General features: G+C 45.0%; 1 protein-coding gene across 4 annotated transcripts in view; it reads left to right on the top strand.

Annotated features, from left to right (window-relative positions):
* The window catches only part of GLB1L (galactosidase beta 1 like), a 110,611-nt gene extending 104,564 nt beyond the window's left edge, over positions 1-6,047 (top strand). For all 4 annotated transcript variants that reach the window (XM_068245976.1, XM_068245977.1, XM_068245975.1 and 1 more), the window contains one exon: positions 4,829-6,047. In XM_068245976.1, the coding sequence (XP_068102077.1) occupies positions 4,829-5,080 (252 nt within the window). In that variant the 3' untranslated portion in view covers positions 5,081-6,047. The remainder of the gene's footprint in view (positions 1-4,828) is intronic.
* The last annotated feature ends 8,093 nt before the right edge of the window (positions 6,048-14,140 follow it).

Raw genomic sequence — 14,140 nt, 5'->3', positions numbered from 1 at the left:
GTCAAAAGAAGGACTTGACAGGCTCAGAAAAGTCAAAAATAGTGAGATATCTTGCAGAGAGATGCAGCACTCTTAAAATTGCAAAGCTTCTGAAGCGTGATCATCGAACAATCAAGCGTTTCATTCAAAATAGTCAATAGGGTCGCAAGAAGCGTGTGGAAAAACCAAGGCGCAAAATAACTGCCCATGAACTGAGAAAAGTCAAGCGTGCAGCTGCCAAGATGCCACTTGCCACCAGTTTGGCCATATTTCAGAGCTGCAACATCACTGGAGTGCCCAAAAGCACAAGGTGTGCAATACTCAGAGACATGGCCAAGGTAAGGAAGGCTGAAAGACGACCACCACTGAACAAGACACAAGCTGAAACGTCAAGACTGGGCCAAGAAATATCTCAAGACTGATTTTTCTAAGGTTTTATGGACTGATGAAATGAGAGTGAGTCTTGATGGGCCAGATGGATGGACCCGTGGCTGGATTGGTAAAGGGCAGAGAGCTCCAGTCCGACTCAGACGCCAGCAAGGTGGAGGTGGAGTACTGGTTTGGGCTGGTATCATCAAAGATGAGCTTGTGGGGCCTTTTCGGGTTGAGGATGGAGTCAAGCTCAACTCCCAGTCCTACTGCCAGTTTCTGGAAGACACCTTCTTAAAGCAGTGGTACAGAACGAAGTCTGCATCCTTCAAGAAAAACATGATTTTCATGCAGGACAATGCTCCATCACACGCGTCCAAGTACTCCACAGCGTGGCTGGCAAGAAAGGGTATAAAAGAAGAAAAACTAATGACATGGCCTCCTTGTTCACCTGATCTGAACACCATTGAGAACCTGTGGTCCATCATAAAATGTGAGATTTACAAGGAGGGAAAACAGTACACCTCTCTGAACAGTGTCTGGGAGGCTGTGGTTGCTGCTGTACGCAATGCTGATGGTGAACAGATCAAAACACTGACAGAATCCATGGATGGCAGGCTTTTGAGTGTCCTTGCAAAGAAAGGTGGCTATATTGGTCACTGATTTGTTTTTGAATGTCAGAAATGTATATTTGTGAATGTTGAGATGTTATATTGGTTTCACTGGTAAAAATAAATAATTGAAATGGGTATATATTTGTTTTTTGTTAAGTTGCCTAATAATTATGCACAGTAATAGTCACCTGCACACACAGATATCCCCCTAAAATAGCTAAAACTAAAAACAAACTAAAAACTACTTTCAAAAATATTCAGCTTTGATATTAATGAGTTTTTTGGGTTCATTGAGAACATGGTTGTTGTTCAATAATAAAATGATTCCTCAAAAATACAACTTGCCTAATAATTCTGCACTCCCTGTAATGTTGGAGTGCTGGATTATATAGCCTAGCAACTGTTTATTTTCCTACTTTGTGTGTTACTCTTGGTCACACATGATTGACTGAACTCTCCAGCAGCTGAACCCGGACGCAAGTGGTAGCAAACTCTAAATTTGTAGCAGAACAGCATTCAAACAGTTAACACAGCACTTTGTTCTTCAATGGGAAGCTCCTTGCTTCAGTGATCATGTTTTGGCTGCATCTGAAGAAGTGATAATATCTTTTGTTTACATTCCTTCGTTGGATAAATTTAGAAAACATTTGCGAACCGCCTGAATTGAGCTGTACTGAGCTGAAAAGTAATCACCAGATAGATTTTAATATATAAATACAGCAGCTATGCAATAAACTTCAATGGCAGCTTTCAGAGCAGATAAACTGTACTTTGGGCATTTGTAGAGAGACAATATTACTTGTGCACAAAAGCAAATATGGTAACTGTATCGGTAATTAAAAAGTAGGAAAACACTTTTAACTTAAATGTTTTGCCAGTTTTATCCCACTTTAAAGTGATCCCAAGCGAAGTTTGGAATCAAAACCAGATAGATACCTTAAAAGAGGGAAGCCTCAGGATCCTACTGAGGCTCCCCACACTGCTGTAAAGTCCCCTGTTGCAGAGCGCTGCCAAGCCCGCACATGCGCAGTACCATGGATGGAGCCAGGGGTCGAGTCCTGCGTGGACACGGGTGAACGGCGTCCACCCACTTTTTCTTCAGCGTGGACGCCGTTCACCCTGGCTTGTGTGGAGGGGAGCAGAGCAGAGAAGGAGAGCTATGGGGACAGCGGGGATGGGCGGACATCTCCCCCCCCCCCCCCCATCCCTCACCTTCGTGCTCCCCTTCCTGCCTCTCCCCTCCAGTGTTTTGAAGTGTCGGGCCCGGCGGCGAAAGTGGGCGGAGACTTTCCGCCTTCTTCCGGCCGCAAGGGACGCTCCGCTCTGTGTGCGGCTAGAAGACCAGATAGCCGCAAACAGAGCGGAGCGTCCCTTGCAACTGGAAAGCGGTAAGTCTCCGCCCACTTTCGCCGCCGGGCCCGACACTTCAAAACACTGGAGGGGAGAGGCAGGAAGGGGAGCACGAAGGTGAGGGATGGGGGGGGGGGGAGATGTCCACCCATCCCTGTTGTCCCCATAGCTCTCCTTCTCTGCGCTGCTCCCCTCCTGCTGATGGCACACCTGGCTACCTGTGCACATATACCCCTGCCTACATATACTAGGCATATATACCCTTAGCTACATATACTGGGCACATATACCCCCTGCCTACATATACTGGGCACATATACCCCTGCCTATATATACTGGGCACATATACCTCTGGCTACATATACTGGGCACATATACCCCTGCCTATATATACTGGGCACATATACCCCTGGCTATATATACTGGGCACATATACTGGGGACATATCCCACTGGCTACATATACTGGGCACATATACCCCTGACTACATATGCTAGGCACATATACCCCTGGCTACATATACTGGGCACATATACCCCTGGCTACATATACTGGGCATATATACCCCTAGCTACATATACTGGGCATATATACCCCTGCCTATATATACTGGGCACATATACCCCTGGCTATATATACTGGGCACATATACCCCTGGCTATATATACTGGGCACATATACCCCTGGCTATATATACTGGGCACATATACCCCTGGCTATATATACTGGGCACATATACCCCTGGCTATATATACTGGGGACATATCCCACTGGCTACATATACCCCTGGCTACATATGCTAGGCACATATACCCCTGGCTACATATACTGGGCACATATACCCCTGGCTACATATGCTAGGCACATATACCCCTGGCTACATATACTGGGCATATATACCCCTAGCTACATATACTGGGCACATATACCCCTGGCTACATATGCTAGGCACATATACCCCTGGCTACATATACTGGGCATATATACCCCTAGCTACATATACTGGGCATATATACCCCTAGCTACATATACTGGGCACATATACCCCTGCCTACATATACTGGGGACATATCCCACTGGCTACATATACTGGGCACATATACCCCTGGCTACATATACTGGGGACTACTATACTCATGGCTACTTATACTGGGGACACCTATAGACCTGGCTACCTATGCTGGGGGTACCTATTTTGGGGGAACTGCTGTCAGATTATCTGCATTTTTGTGGAACCGCTGTTATGTGTTTTGGGGCACAGCTGCCAGATTATGTGTATGTTAGGGGAACGGCTGCTGCCAGATTACGTGTATTTTGGGGAACAGCTGCCAGATTATGTGTATGTTAGGGTAACGGCTGCTGCCAGATTATGTGTATGTTTGGGGGACCACTGCTGCCAGATTATATGTATTTTGGGGAAATGCTGCCATATTGTGTTTGTTTGGGGGACCACTGCTGCCAGATTATATGTATTTTGGGTGTTACGTGTATTTTGGGTGATCCGCTGCCAGGTTTCGCGTATTTTGGGGAACTGCTTCCTAATTATGTGTATGTTGGTGGAACTGCTGCTGCCACATTGTCTATTTTGGGGGAACCACTGCCATATTATCTGTATTTTGGAGGAACTTCTACCAGATTATGTGTCTTTTTGGTGAAATGCTGTCAGATTATATCTATTTTGGGGGGATACACTACAGCAGAGCTCAAACTTCCTCGGCAGACCTTTTACATCACTGCTAAGGTCATGTATATTTGGCCCCACCCATGACCACGCCCATTTTTTGGCACGCCGCGCGTAAGTTCTCTGAGTCCACTCACTTCTTTTCCCAGGACTAGACCCCTGGATGGAGCCCTCAGTTTTGGCTTACTGCACATGTGCGGGTGGGCTGGGTCAGCTATTGCGCAGCCACGTTGTAACAGGAAGAGCTGCGCGGCCCTGTTAGGATTGGTGATAAGGCATTGTCACTAATCTTCTGGGGGGCTGTGCTCAGAGCTGGGCACAACACAGCAGGGAGGGAAGCCTCAAAAGGATCCTGAGGCTTCCCTCTCTTTAGGTAAGTATCTAATTATGGGTACCCGAGTTTTGGCTCGGGGACTTTGTAAGGTTCTTTGGGTTTACATACCATCGGAGAACAAGTTATTCTGCAGGCCTGCCCTACATACACATCAGTTTATTCAATTTTTTTCTCTGTGTAAGTTATGCTGAGGCTGGGAGCATGCAGTTCTGCAAAGTGTGCTCCGAGCCTTAGGAATTCACTCTGCTGCTGTTCTATACGTGGCAGTATGTCAATATTTTCACCATAGTGGCTCTTCAGCAGTGCGAGATCACTTATGTGTCCTTGTAGGTTCACTTTAAATAAATATACCAGTGTGATATAAGTAGATGAATGGATATTAATTTCACCCCAGTTACATAACTCTTAACTTAGCCTCGGATAGCATTTTATTGTAAAATGATATAAACAAATACACTTAAATTGTTGTTCTCTGGCTCATTATTGTTGTTCTCCTCCCAGGGACAGGTGTGGATAAACGGTTTTAATGTTGGCAGATACTGGCCCGCCCGAGGGCCGCAGATCACCCTGTATGTGCCCAGCAGCTTTCTGAGCATGTCCCACACGAACCGCATCACCCTCCTGGAACTGGAAGCTGCACCAGACTGGCCAGTGCTCCGCTTCCTGGACCGACCCATCCTGAATGGAACTGTAACAGGGAAACGGTGGCCTTCTACACAAAGCACAGAAACACGACTGATTGCCCGGCCGTGACACAGGAAAATACAGTCGTGGCTCACACCCCCATTATCGTACTGTATCATCAGTAAACCTGTGTACCCAAAGTGAGCCTTAAGGTTAAAACAAAACAGATACTTGCCTAAGAAGAAGGAAGCCGCTGGATCCTGCAGAAATCTACCACATCCTCCTGGCCCCCACCATTGCCGTGCACAAACCCCCAAAAGAAATCCAACAAGAGCTTATCAGTTACTTACAATGACTGCACTCTTCTTCATGCACGTGCGTGGGCAGGTGTACTTGCACGGGTGTAGCATGGCTGCACTCGTGCATGAAGAGGAGCACAGTCACAATTCCAGGCAGCGGTGGTGGTCTGGAGGAGGATGTAGGAAGCCTCTGGAGGATCCTGAAACTTCCCTCTTCTTAGGTACCAGTATCAGTTTTTTGTTTTTTTTTTTACCTTCGGATTGCCTTGGGTTCAGGACTCAAAGAAAATCATGGTGATCATGTGGTAGGTTCTGATTTGATGGTCTTGATTATGTATCAGGTGGGCTAAAGCAGTGATCTCAGCAAATCAGAGCCTTACAAACTGTCACATGATGAAATGCTTGCCCATGAGTCGTGCCACATAAGAGCAGCTCTGATGGCCAGAACCCTGGGCTGGTTCTTGTGACAGATTCAAGAATTCAACAAAAAGAAAGACCCGAAGCAGCTCATCCACATAAAGATAATAATGGACCGGACTCAATTTCTCTAACGGACCTTGTACCCCATTGATCGAGTAAAGTAACACATTGTGCTGATCCGTTCCATTTGTTATACATAAAATTAGCTTGAATTCCTGGAGCGATATGAATTTGTACATTCAATTATCTGATTACCATCATGTCTTACTTTTACTTCCACTATTTCCCTGCGCAGGAAACAGATGTGAGACTTTTGATCACATGATCACAAACCGCTATTCAAAGAAGTACAAAATAAAGCACCCTATCAAATGTAAGTGATGTGCAAGTCTCTGTTAGGATCGTCACAGCCATGTGATTACGTCTCCTGAGGCCCAACCTAGCAGATTGTTAGGGTAAAATGTCTACCAGCTGTCCTGGAATCACTGGGTATTAATCGTTAAGTCAGACTTAGCTACGTTTATCTGCTCAGTGTGTAGACATGTAGGGTTGCATATTGCACAATTTTTAGAAGTACTGAAAGACTTTTGGCCACACGTGTCGCCTATTTGTACAGCATTGATACACTGAAAATTTGGTACATATGCAACTCTTCATCAGCCAGGAAGAGGTGGCTAGCAAATCAAAGCCACTAGTCATCAATTAGCTGGCAGCTGATTGGTTAAAGAGACTCTAAGCAGTAACTTAAAATGGCCAAATTAACTTACCTGGGGCTTCCTCCGTGCTCCCTCTGTTCTGCCTCCGGTGGGTCCATTAAAGCGGTGACTTTAACGTTGTGCGCCACTGTGCATGCGCTACTTGTCTCACTTGCCTGTTGCGATAAGTGTTCTGTGTACGTGCAATTCATCCTCCGGCAACTCCGTTAAAGTGAGGGGGAGGATGCACAGGGACCTCAAAAGCTACCAGGGGCTGCAGTAAACCCCAGGTAACTTTATTTGGCTATTTTAAGTTACTGCTCAGTGTCCCTTTAACCTCCCCGGCGTTCTATTGAGATCGCCAGGGAGGCTGCGGGAGGGTTTTTTTTTAATTAAAAAAAAACTATTTCATGCAGCCAACTGAAAGTTGGCTGCATGAAAGCCCACTAGAGGGCGCTCCGGAGGCGTTCTTCCGATCGCCTCCGGCGCCCAGAATAAACAAGGAAGGCCGCAATGAGCGGCCTTCCTTGTTTTGCTTAGATCGTCGCCATAGCGACGAGCGGAGTGACGTCATGGACGTCAGCCGACTCCGATCCAGCCCTTAGCGCTGGCCGGAACTTTTTGTTCCGGCTACGCTGGGCTCAGGCGGCTGGGGGGACCCTCTTTCGCCGCTGCTCGCGGCGAATCGCCGCAAAGCGGCGGCGATCAGGCAGCACACGCGGCTGGCAAAGTGCCGGCTGCGTGTGCTGCACTTTATTTGAAGAAAATCGGCCCAGCAGGGCCTGAGCGGCAGCCTCCGGCGGTGATGGACGAGCTGAGCTCGTCCATACCGCTCAGGAGGTTAACAGCAGGTAGTTAGCTTTTGCTAACTGCTTCTTCTGCTTCCTGGGTGGTGGAGACTTGGATATTAAACAAATAATTCTGAGTTGATGCAGAATTATGCACCTTGAAAATAGATGAATTGAATGGAGCTTAAAAGACACCTGAAGCGAGAAGGATATGGAGACTGCCATATTTATTTCCTTTTAACGACCCTGGCCTTCTATTAACTGCGCCAGGGTGGTAGCGCAGCAGTTTTAAATTTTTTTTTTTTAAAAATCATGTAGCTAGCGTTAGCTACATGATGCCCCCCTCCCTGCTGCGTCCGCTCGATCGCCGCCGGCGCGTACCCACGTAAGGAAATCCCGTTCTGAACGGGATTTCCTTTAGGGCTTACCCCGTCGCCATGACGATGATCGCGATGACGTCAGACGTCATGATGTCAGACGAGGTCCTGATCCACCCCTCAGCGGTGCCTGGCACTGATTGGCCAGGCTGCGCAGGGGTCTCGGCGGGGGAGGGGCGCCGTTATGCGGCTGGTAGTGGCGCATCGACGGCGATCATCATCAACACGCAGCAAGCAAAGTGCTTGCTGCGTGTTTTACAAAAAAAATAATTGTGTAAATCGGCCCAGCAAGGCCTGAGCGGCGCCCTCCGGCGGTCATGGACGAGCTGAGCTCGTCCATACCGCCAAGGAGGTTAAACAATACCAGTTGCCAAGTAGCCCTGCTGATCTATTTGGCTGCAGTATTGTCTGGATCACACTTGAAGCAAGCACGTAGCTAATCCAGTCAGAAACATCTGCATGCTTGTTCAGGGTCTATGGTTGAGAGTATTAGAGGCAGAGGATCAACAGGACTGCCAGGCAACTGGTATTGCAAGGAAATGTATGGCAGCCTCCACATCCCTCTTAGTTCAGGTGTTCTTTCCACTGGCAGTTGAACTGTGTGCTCAGCAAGCAGTAACAAGGTGGCAGTGAGCAGTTGCCAGGCAACAGCAAGCAGTTGTGATAGTTTGAGAGACTTTTCACTGCCTACCAATTGCTCGTGGAAATAAGGCCTTAGGGTAAGATATGATTGGTCTATTTTGAACCTGCATACATTTGCATAATCTTGTATTAACTCAGAATTATTTGAATCTTATTCACCATCCCTAGATGGGATCACTCTGCTGATCTTTTATCAATCACTTGGTACACCCTCTTCTCTGACTGAGCGCATTAAACCATTATAAAATATTTAAAAAAAAAAAAAAAAATCAGTGAATGTACTTTGTCTGATTGTTGTGGGTGGTGATGGAAGGAAGATGTATAACCCTCGCTCTGCATTGCACATCTCACACTAATGATCCAATCCTTATTGTCCAATCTTACCAAATCTATGTAGTGTAAGGCTGCTTTCACAGTGGGACGTTACAGGCGCACGTTAGAGCAGCCTGTAACGCAGCCCACCGCACAGCAATGAAAAATGAATGGGCTGTTCACAGTGCCCACGTTGCGTTACACGTTGCGTTCTTTTGAAGTGCAGCATACTGTGCGTTCTAGCGGCTTAAGCCGCGTTAGACTATTTGCACATGCTCAGTATGGGTGTTTTTTTTTTTATTTTATGGGCGGAGAGGAGGCGGGGAGAGGCCCTATGTAGCCTGGCACATGGCTTCTTTATATTCACTGCACTTGCAGTGTTTACTTCCAGGAGCGGCCGCTGATTGGCTGGCGGGACCACGTGATGCGGAGAGCTCCGCTCACGTGGTCTCCGCAGTGCCTCCGACAGAGCAGGCGCACCAAGAGCTGCTTTTAACGTCTGCTTAAGAGCTGCTTTTGGTAGCGTCCAGGTCCAACACCACCAGGCGTTGCGTTAGGGGCACGTTATGTGACCTTAACGTGGCATCTAACGCAACGTCTCAGTGGGAAAGAAGTCTAAGGGTAAACTGAGTGAATATATTAAATTCATACTTTAGGCAGTTCCCTTATATTTCATAGAAATGGTAAAATTTAATGAAAAAGATTGGATCATTAATCGCCACCTTAAGAGGAATGAAACCCAGAATTTCTTCTTTGCTCTAAAAAATTATATACAGCATATTATATACAACCAGCTTTTTTTTTTTTTTTTACTGAACAGCATTCAAAGGGTTACACACAGGACTTGAAAGTTCAGTGCAGAGAAATCTGGATGCATCTGAAGTTTAGATAATGTTATCTTGTGTTTACTTAATTGTATCAAGTGAGGAATGTGACACATTCTCTGACTGTGCAGAAGCTGCTGGACACAGACAGGCACTCAAAGCATTTCTGCCTTCAATACATAAATTAATAAAACCAGTTATGAATAAAATACAAAAAGTCCGCTTATAAAGCAAAAAAACTGTACTTTTGGGAACTTGTAATTTCTAAATGAATAATACTAATGCACAAATGCAAATATGATAACCGTATGGGATACAAAAAGTAGGAAAACATGTTTTTATTGAATGTTATGTCAGGGTTTTATACCGCTTTAAAGAAAACCTGTAACTTAAAAAAAACATTGGGGGGGCGGGGGGTGTGGTTTGAGGTTGGAGGCCTCCTGGCAATCCAGCACTGCGACTCCATGAACAGCAGTGATGGAAAGATTTAGCTACCGTGAGCCTGCGCAGGCGCAGTAGCAGCTCTTCATTAGGCTAAGGCAAAAACAGCTGAGCCAGGTCGTATCTGCTCTACTGCGCAGGTAAGAATTTTTTTCAGTTGAAATTCATTTTAAATACAAACCAATGTTTTGCTTTTCAGCGTCTGTAACATTGATGTGTAACTGAAAAGCGGACACAGCTGCATCAGTGGGCTCAGGCCCTAACCCGTCACATCCATACAGACACTTGTGACATACGATATTTAACTTGACAATTGAGACTGTAGGAGCCAGAGACGGGTATTTTACATATGTATTTATTGCAAAAAGCACAGACCTGCAATCCACAAAACTCTGTGCACTGCCTATAAATGTACATTTACAATCATGTACATAAAAAATGGGCTGCTGCAATGCTTTCAAGTGTAAACATGTTTCCCTTGATTTCTGCATGGTCTCCAGCAGAGACAAACCAGCTAATTTATCTATTTGATAGATATTTTGTTGCAATTTGTATGCAGGCTGGAATTGGGACAATCCAAATTGGTTACAGCTGACGTGCCCAATTCTAAGCAATCTGCATCGACTCCGAAAATTATCATCTTACTGATCAGCTCTACCAGTTTTCACAAACAAACTTGCACTTCTGTATAGGCACAGCTCAATGCTTCCCTCTGGTGGATACTTTCAATTTTCATTTACATATAAATTTGCTTTCTTAAGGTTTACCAGAACATGAAAAATGACCCTAGAAGTCATTTGTGTCCCTCTGTGCAGCTCCTGTCCTCTCTGGGGGACCTCCGATGGATTGGCGCCTTCAGCGCTTGCGTGGGTGAGCACCCAGGTTACTCGGGAGCATACTGTGCCAGTGCGGTAATCTGTGCAGGCGCAGTACACTCCCGGGGGTGTGCAGAAGGCGCTGACCCATGAGGACGACGATCCTTACAGGCGGCCGGTGGGACCCCGGAGAGGACAGGAGCTGCGGCGAGGGACACAACTGACTTCTAGGGTATGGAATAAACCTCAGGTCAGTAAAAGTACATTTATTTTCTTGCCTTGTGAGTCCTATAAGGTGTGTGCAATTATGTGTGCAGCTTTATAAGTGCAGCTGTAAGAGTGACAATACAAATCATTCCATTATGTCCCTGAAAGCTGTAAATAGAGAGATGCTGGTGTACACTGTGCCTGTAGCCTATTACATTTCACAGAGCTGTTTTCAGCTAGATTGACCCTCATCGGTGCAAGGCATGGATTAATACAACTCTATAGTAAAGGAATGATTTGCAGATTAATTCATAGTGCAGAACTGATGCATCCTGGGTATTCCTGCTTGCTCACATAAAGCTGAATAACTGCAAATGCCTTCTGTTTTTAAAAGATGTCAGATTTATATTTAGGCGGCTTTTAGGATTTATTTTTTTTTAGTCACAAAATCATAGTGAGGGCTGGTGCACACAAATAGTTTTTGGTAGCAGTTTCAAAACCGCTGCCGCCTGTGAAAACGCTTGGCTAATGTATCTCTATGGGATGGTGCACACCGGCGGTGTGAGGTTTTTAGCAAACCACAAATGTGGCTCCTGCAGCATTTTTGCAGTTTGCAGATGCGTTTCTGCCTCAATGTAAAGTATAGGAATCTGCTACACAACAACAACAACAACGCTCCAAAAACCGCTAGGGATGTTTAGAAAACCTCTCGCTCTGAAATCTGCTTCAAAAACCTCTAGCGTTTTGCAGATCTGCTAGAGGTTTTTGGTGTTCACTGGGCCTAAGTTTGGTTCACCATAACTTAAAGAGGAACTTCAGCCTAAACAAACATACTGTCATTAAGTTACATTAGTTATGTTAATTAAAATAGATAGGTGATATAATCTCTTACCCACCCTGTTTTAAAAGAACAGGCAAATGTTTGATTTCATGAGGGCTGCCATCTTTTTGGTTGAAAGGAGGTGACAGGGAGCATGAGACACAGTTTCAACTGTCCTGTGTCCTGATCACCCCTCCCAGTTGCTAGGCAACGTGAACAACAACAGGAAATCCCATCATGCTTTGCACAGCATCAGGGGAAAAAAGCCTGGGCAGTTTTATTTGATGGGGCGGAGCTTAGCTTCTATATAGCTAATAATCAGGGTTAGGTAATTAAAACAAAGTTCTGATGCCATGAAACAGATTTAACAGCAAGCCTTTTCAGTGCTGCTGAGTAGATTTTTAGTCTGGAGGTTCACTTTAACCAGGAACAGTGTAAATGGTTACAAAAATTTAATTCCACCTTCCTTTTTAAAATTAATATTAAAAACTATCGGTGCTAAACAAGTCATTTTATATTTTTATTAAAATGCTCTTCCCATTTCAGTCTACAGTGTTAAGCTAAGTACACACTTTCAATTATAATTGGAAAATCACTGACCAATTTTACCACCTCCACGTAGTAAGAGGGCCAAAAGATTTTGAATGCTATGAGCAGGTTGTGTAGAGTACGCTCTCATACTACACGGAGGTGGTAATATTGGCCTCAGAGCTTTCATTTTCTAAAGACTTATCTCATGTGAACCTAGAATTAGCCAGCTGCAAGTGCAAATTACTTATGCCATTCACAAAATGAATACCCTAGCGCTTAAAAAGCTCTTGTAGTGTAGTTTTTGTTTTGTTCGTTTTTTAAGTGCTGGTGCATAAAAGCACTTGTGCAATGATGCTCTATGTGAGTGTTCTCACATGCGCGATGAGCTTTCTTTCCGAGCGCAAATGTGGGTCCTGCACCATTTCCTGAGTGTTTAATGCACTTCAATACAAAGTATAGGGAAATCACAAAGCGCTTGAAAAAGCACATTGAAAAGCGATTTTGCCCACAATGTACATTAGATACATTCTGCTCCAGGTCAAAGAGTTCACTTTCCGATTGTTTTCTGGAAGAAAAACCCAAATTGCTGGACAAAAGCACTTAGAAAAGTGCTTAAAGCACAAATCACTCTGAAAGCGCAAGGAAAAGCGCTCAGCGCTTGGGACTGCGCTGGCGATTTATAATCTGAACAAGACCTTAAAGAGACTCTGAAGTTTCATAAAAAATCATGTTTTTATAATAAAAAAATCTCTAACATGATTGCCCTAACTAAATGGACCAAGTGGATGTCTAAGTTCAAGATTGATATCTAAGGCTCCTCTTATTCCATGATTACCATTTTTGTTCTTTATTATACTGTAAACTGAATATTATGATGTGTGTAACTTACTATTATCACAAACGTTGTCAAATTACGCTTACCTACAGATGTTTAATTTCGTACTCATGTCTATGGACTCTAAATATTCTTACTTATACAATTGGAACCGAACTGAGGGAGGGGGGAAATGGGGGGGGGGGGGGGGGGGGAGATATAGATGTTTTGTCTTGTAAAGTTTGTATGTTTTTCAAAAATAAAAATTGTTTTCCACAAAAAGCTGCATCCCCGTGGCTGAGCTCTAAATCCTGCCCCCCCCTCCCCGCAAAATCCACAGCTTTCTTGGTCGTGGATTTTTCTGACCCGGGAGGCAGAGCTTTCAGCTGCAGCTCTGCCTCCATGCGCGTATCTCCGCCTCTCCCCCGCCCCTCTCAGTGAAGGAAGACAGAAGGGTGGGTGGAGTTGGCAAACCACGCTGATGGACATGTGTAGAGGCAGAGCTGCAGCTGAAAGCGCTCCCCGCAGTGTGCCCCGGGAAGTTTGGGGGGGATTTAGTTAGATTACAGCCGCAGGGATGCTGCATTTTAGTTAGGGCTATCATGTTAAAGAGATTTTTTTTATTATAAAAACATGATTTTTATTAGACTTCAGAGTCTCTTTAAAGGAAATCTTAAGGTATTTAGCAAAAATTAGTTCACCTTACTTACCTGAGGCTTGCAATGCCCCGGAGTCCGCCTGTGCCCTCAACGCTGATCCAAGCCCCTCCGGTCAGCAGCGGCGACCCCCGCTAAGCTGGCTGGCCACGCACCTCCTCCTTTAGCATTTCTTTAGTGCTTTTGGAACAAGAACTAGCAGGTAATGAACTAGAGTCTTGCATAAAGATGATCAGATTTGAATAACTTTTACATGAGAAATCTATTACTTTTCACAAACAGACCATCAGGGGGCGCTGTATGACTGATATTGTAGTGAAACCCCTCCCACAAGAAAAGTACGTACTCTTGGCAGTTTCCTGTCTGTGAACCTTGCTGCATTGTGGGAAATAGCTTTTTACAGCTGTTTCCAACTGCCAAATCAGCAAGCAGCAGCTACATCACCTGCCAGCAGTAAAAATGTCACCATGTAATAAATGTCAGAATGTAAATCAGGGATTTAAAAGATTTTACAATGGGCAAACACTGACTAAATCATTTATACATAA

The sequence above is a fragment of the Hyperolius riggenbachi genome, chromosome 7 (assembly GCF_040937935.1).
Source record: "Hyperolius riggenbachi isolate aHypRig1 chromosome 7, aHypRig1.pri, whole genome shotgun sequence".
Classification (NCBI taxonomy): Eukaryota; Metazoa; Chordata; class Amphibia; order Anura; family Hyperoliidae; genus Hyperolius; species Hyperolius riggenbachi.
Note: the sequence above shows the minus strand (reverse complement) of the source record. Positions and strands in the feature narration are given on the sequence as shown.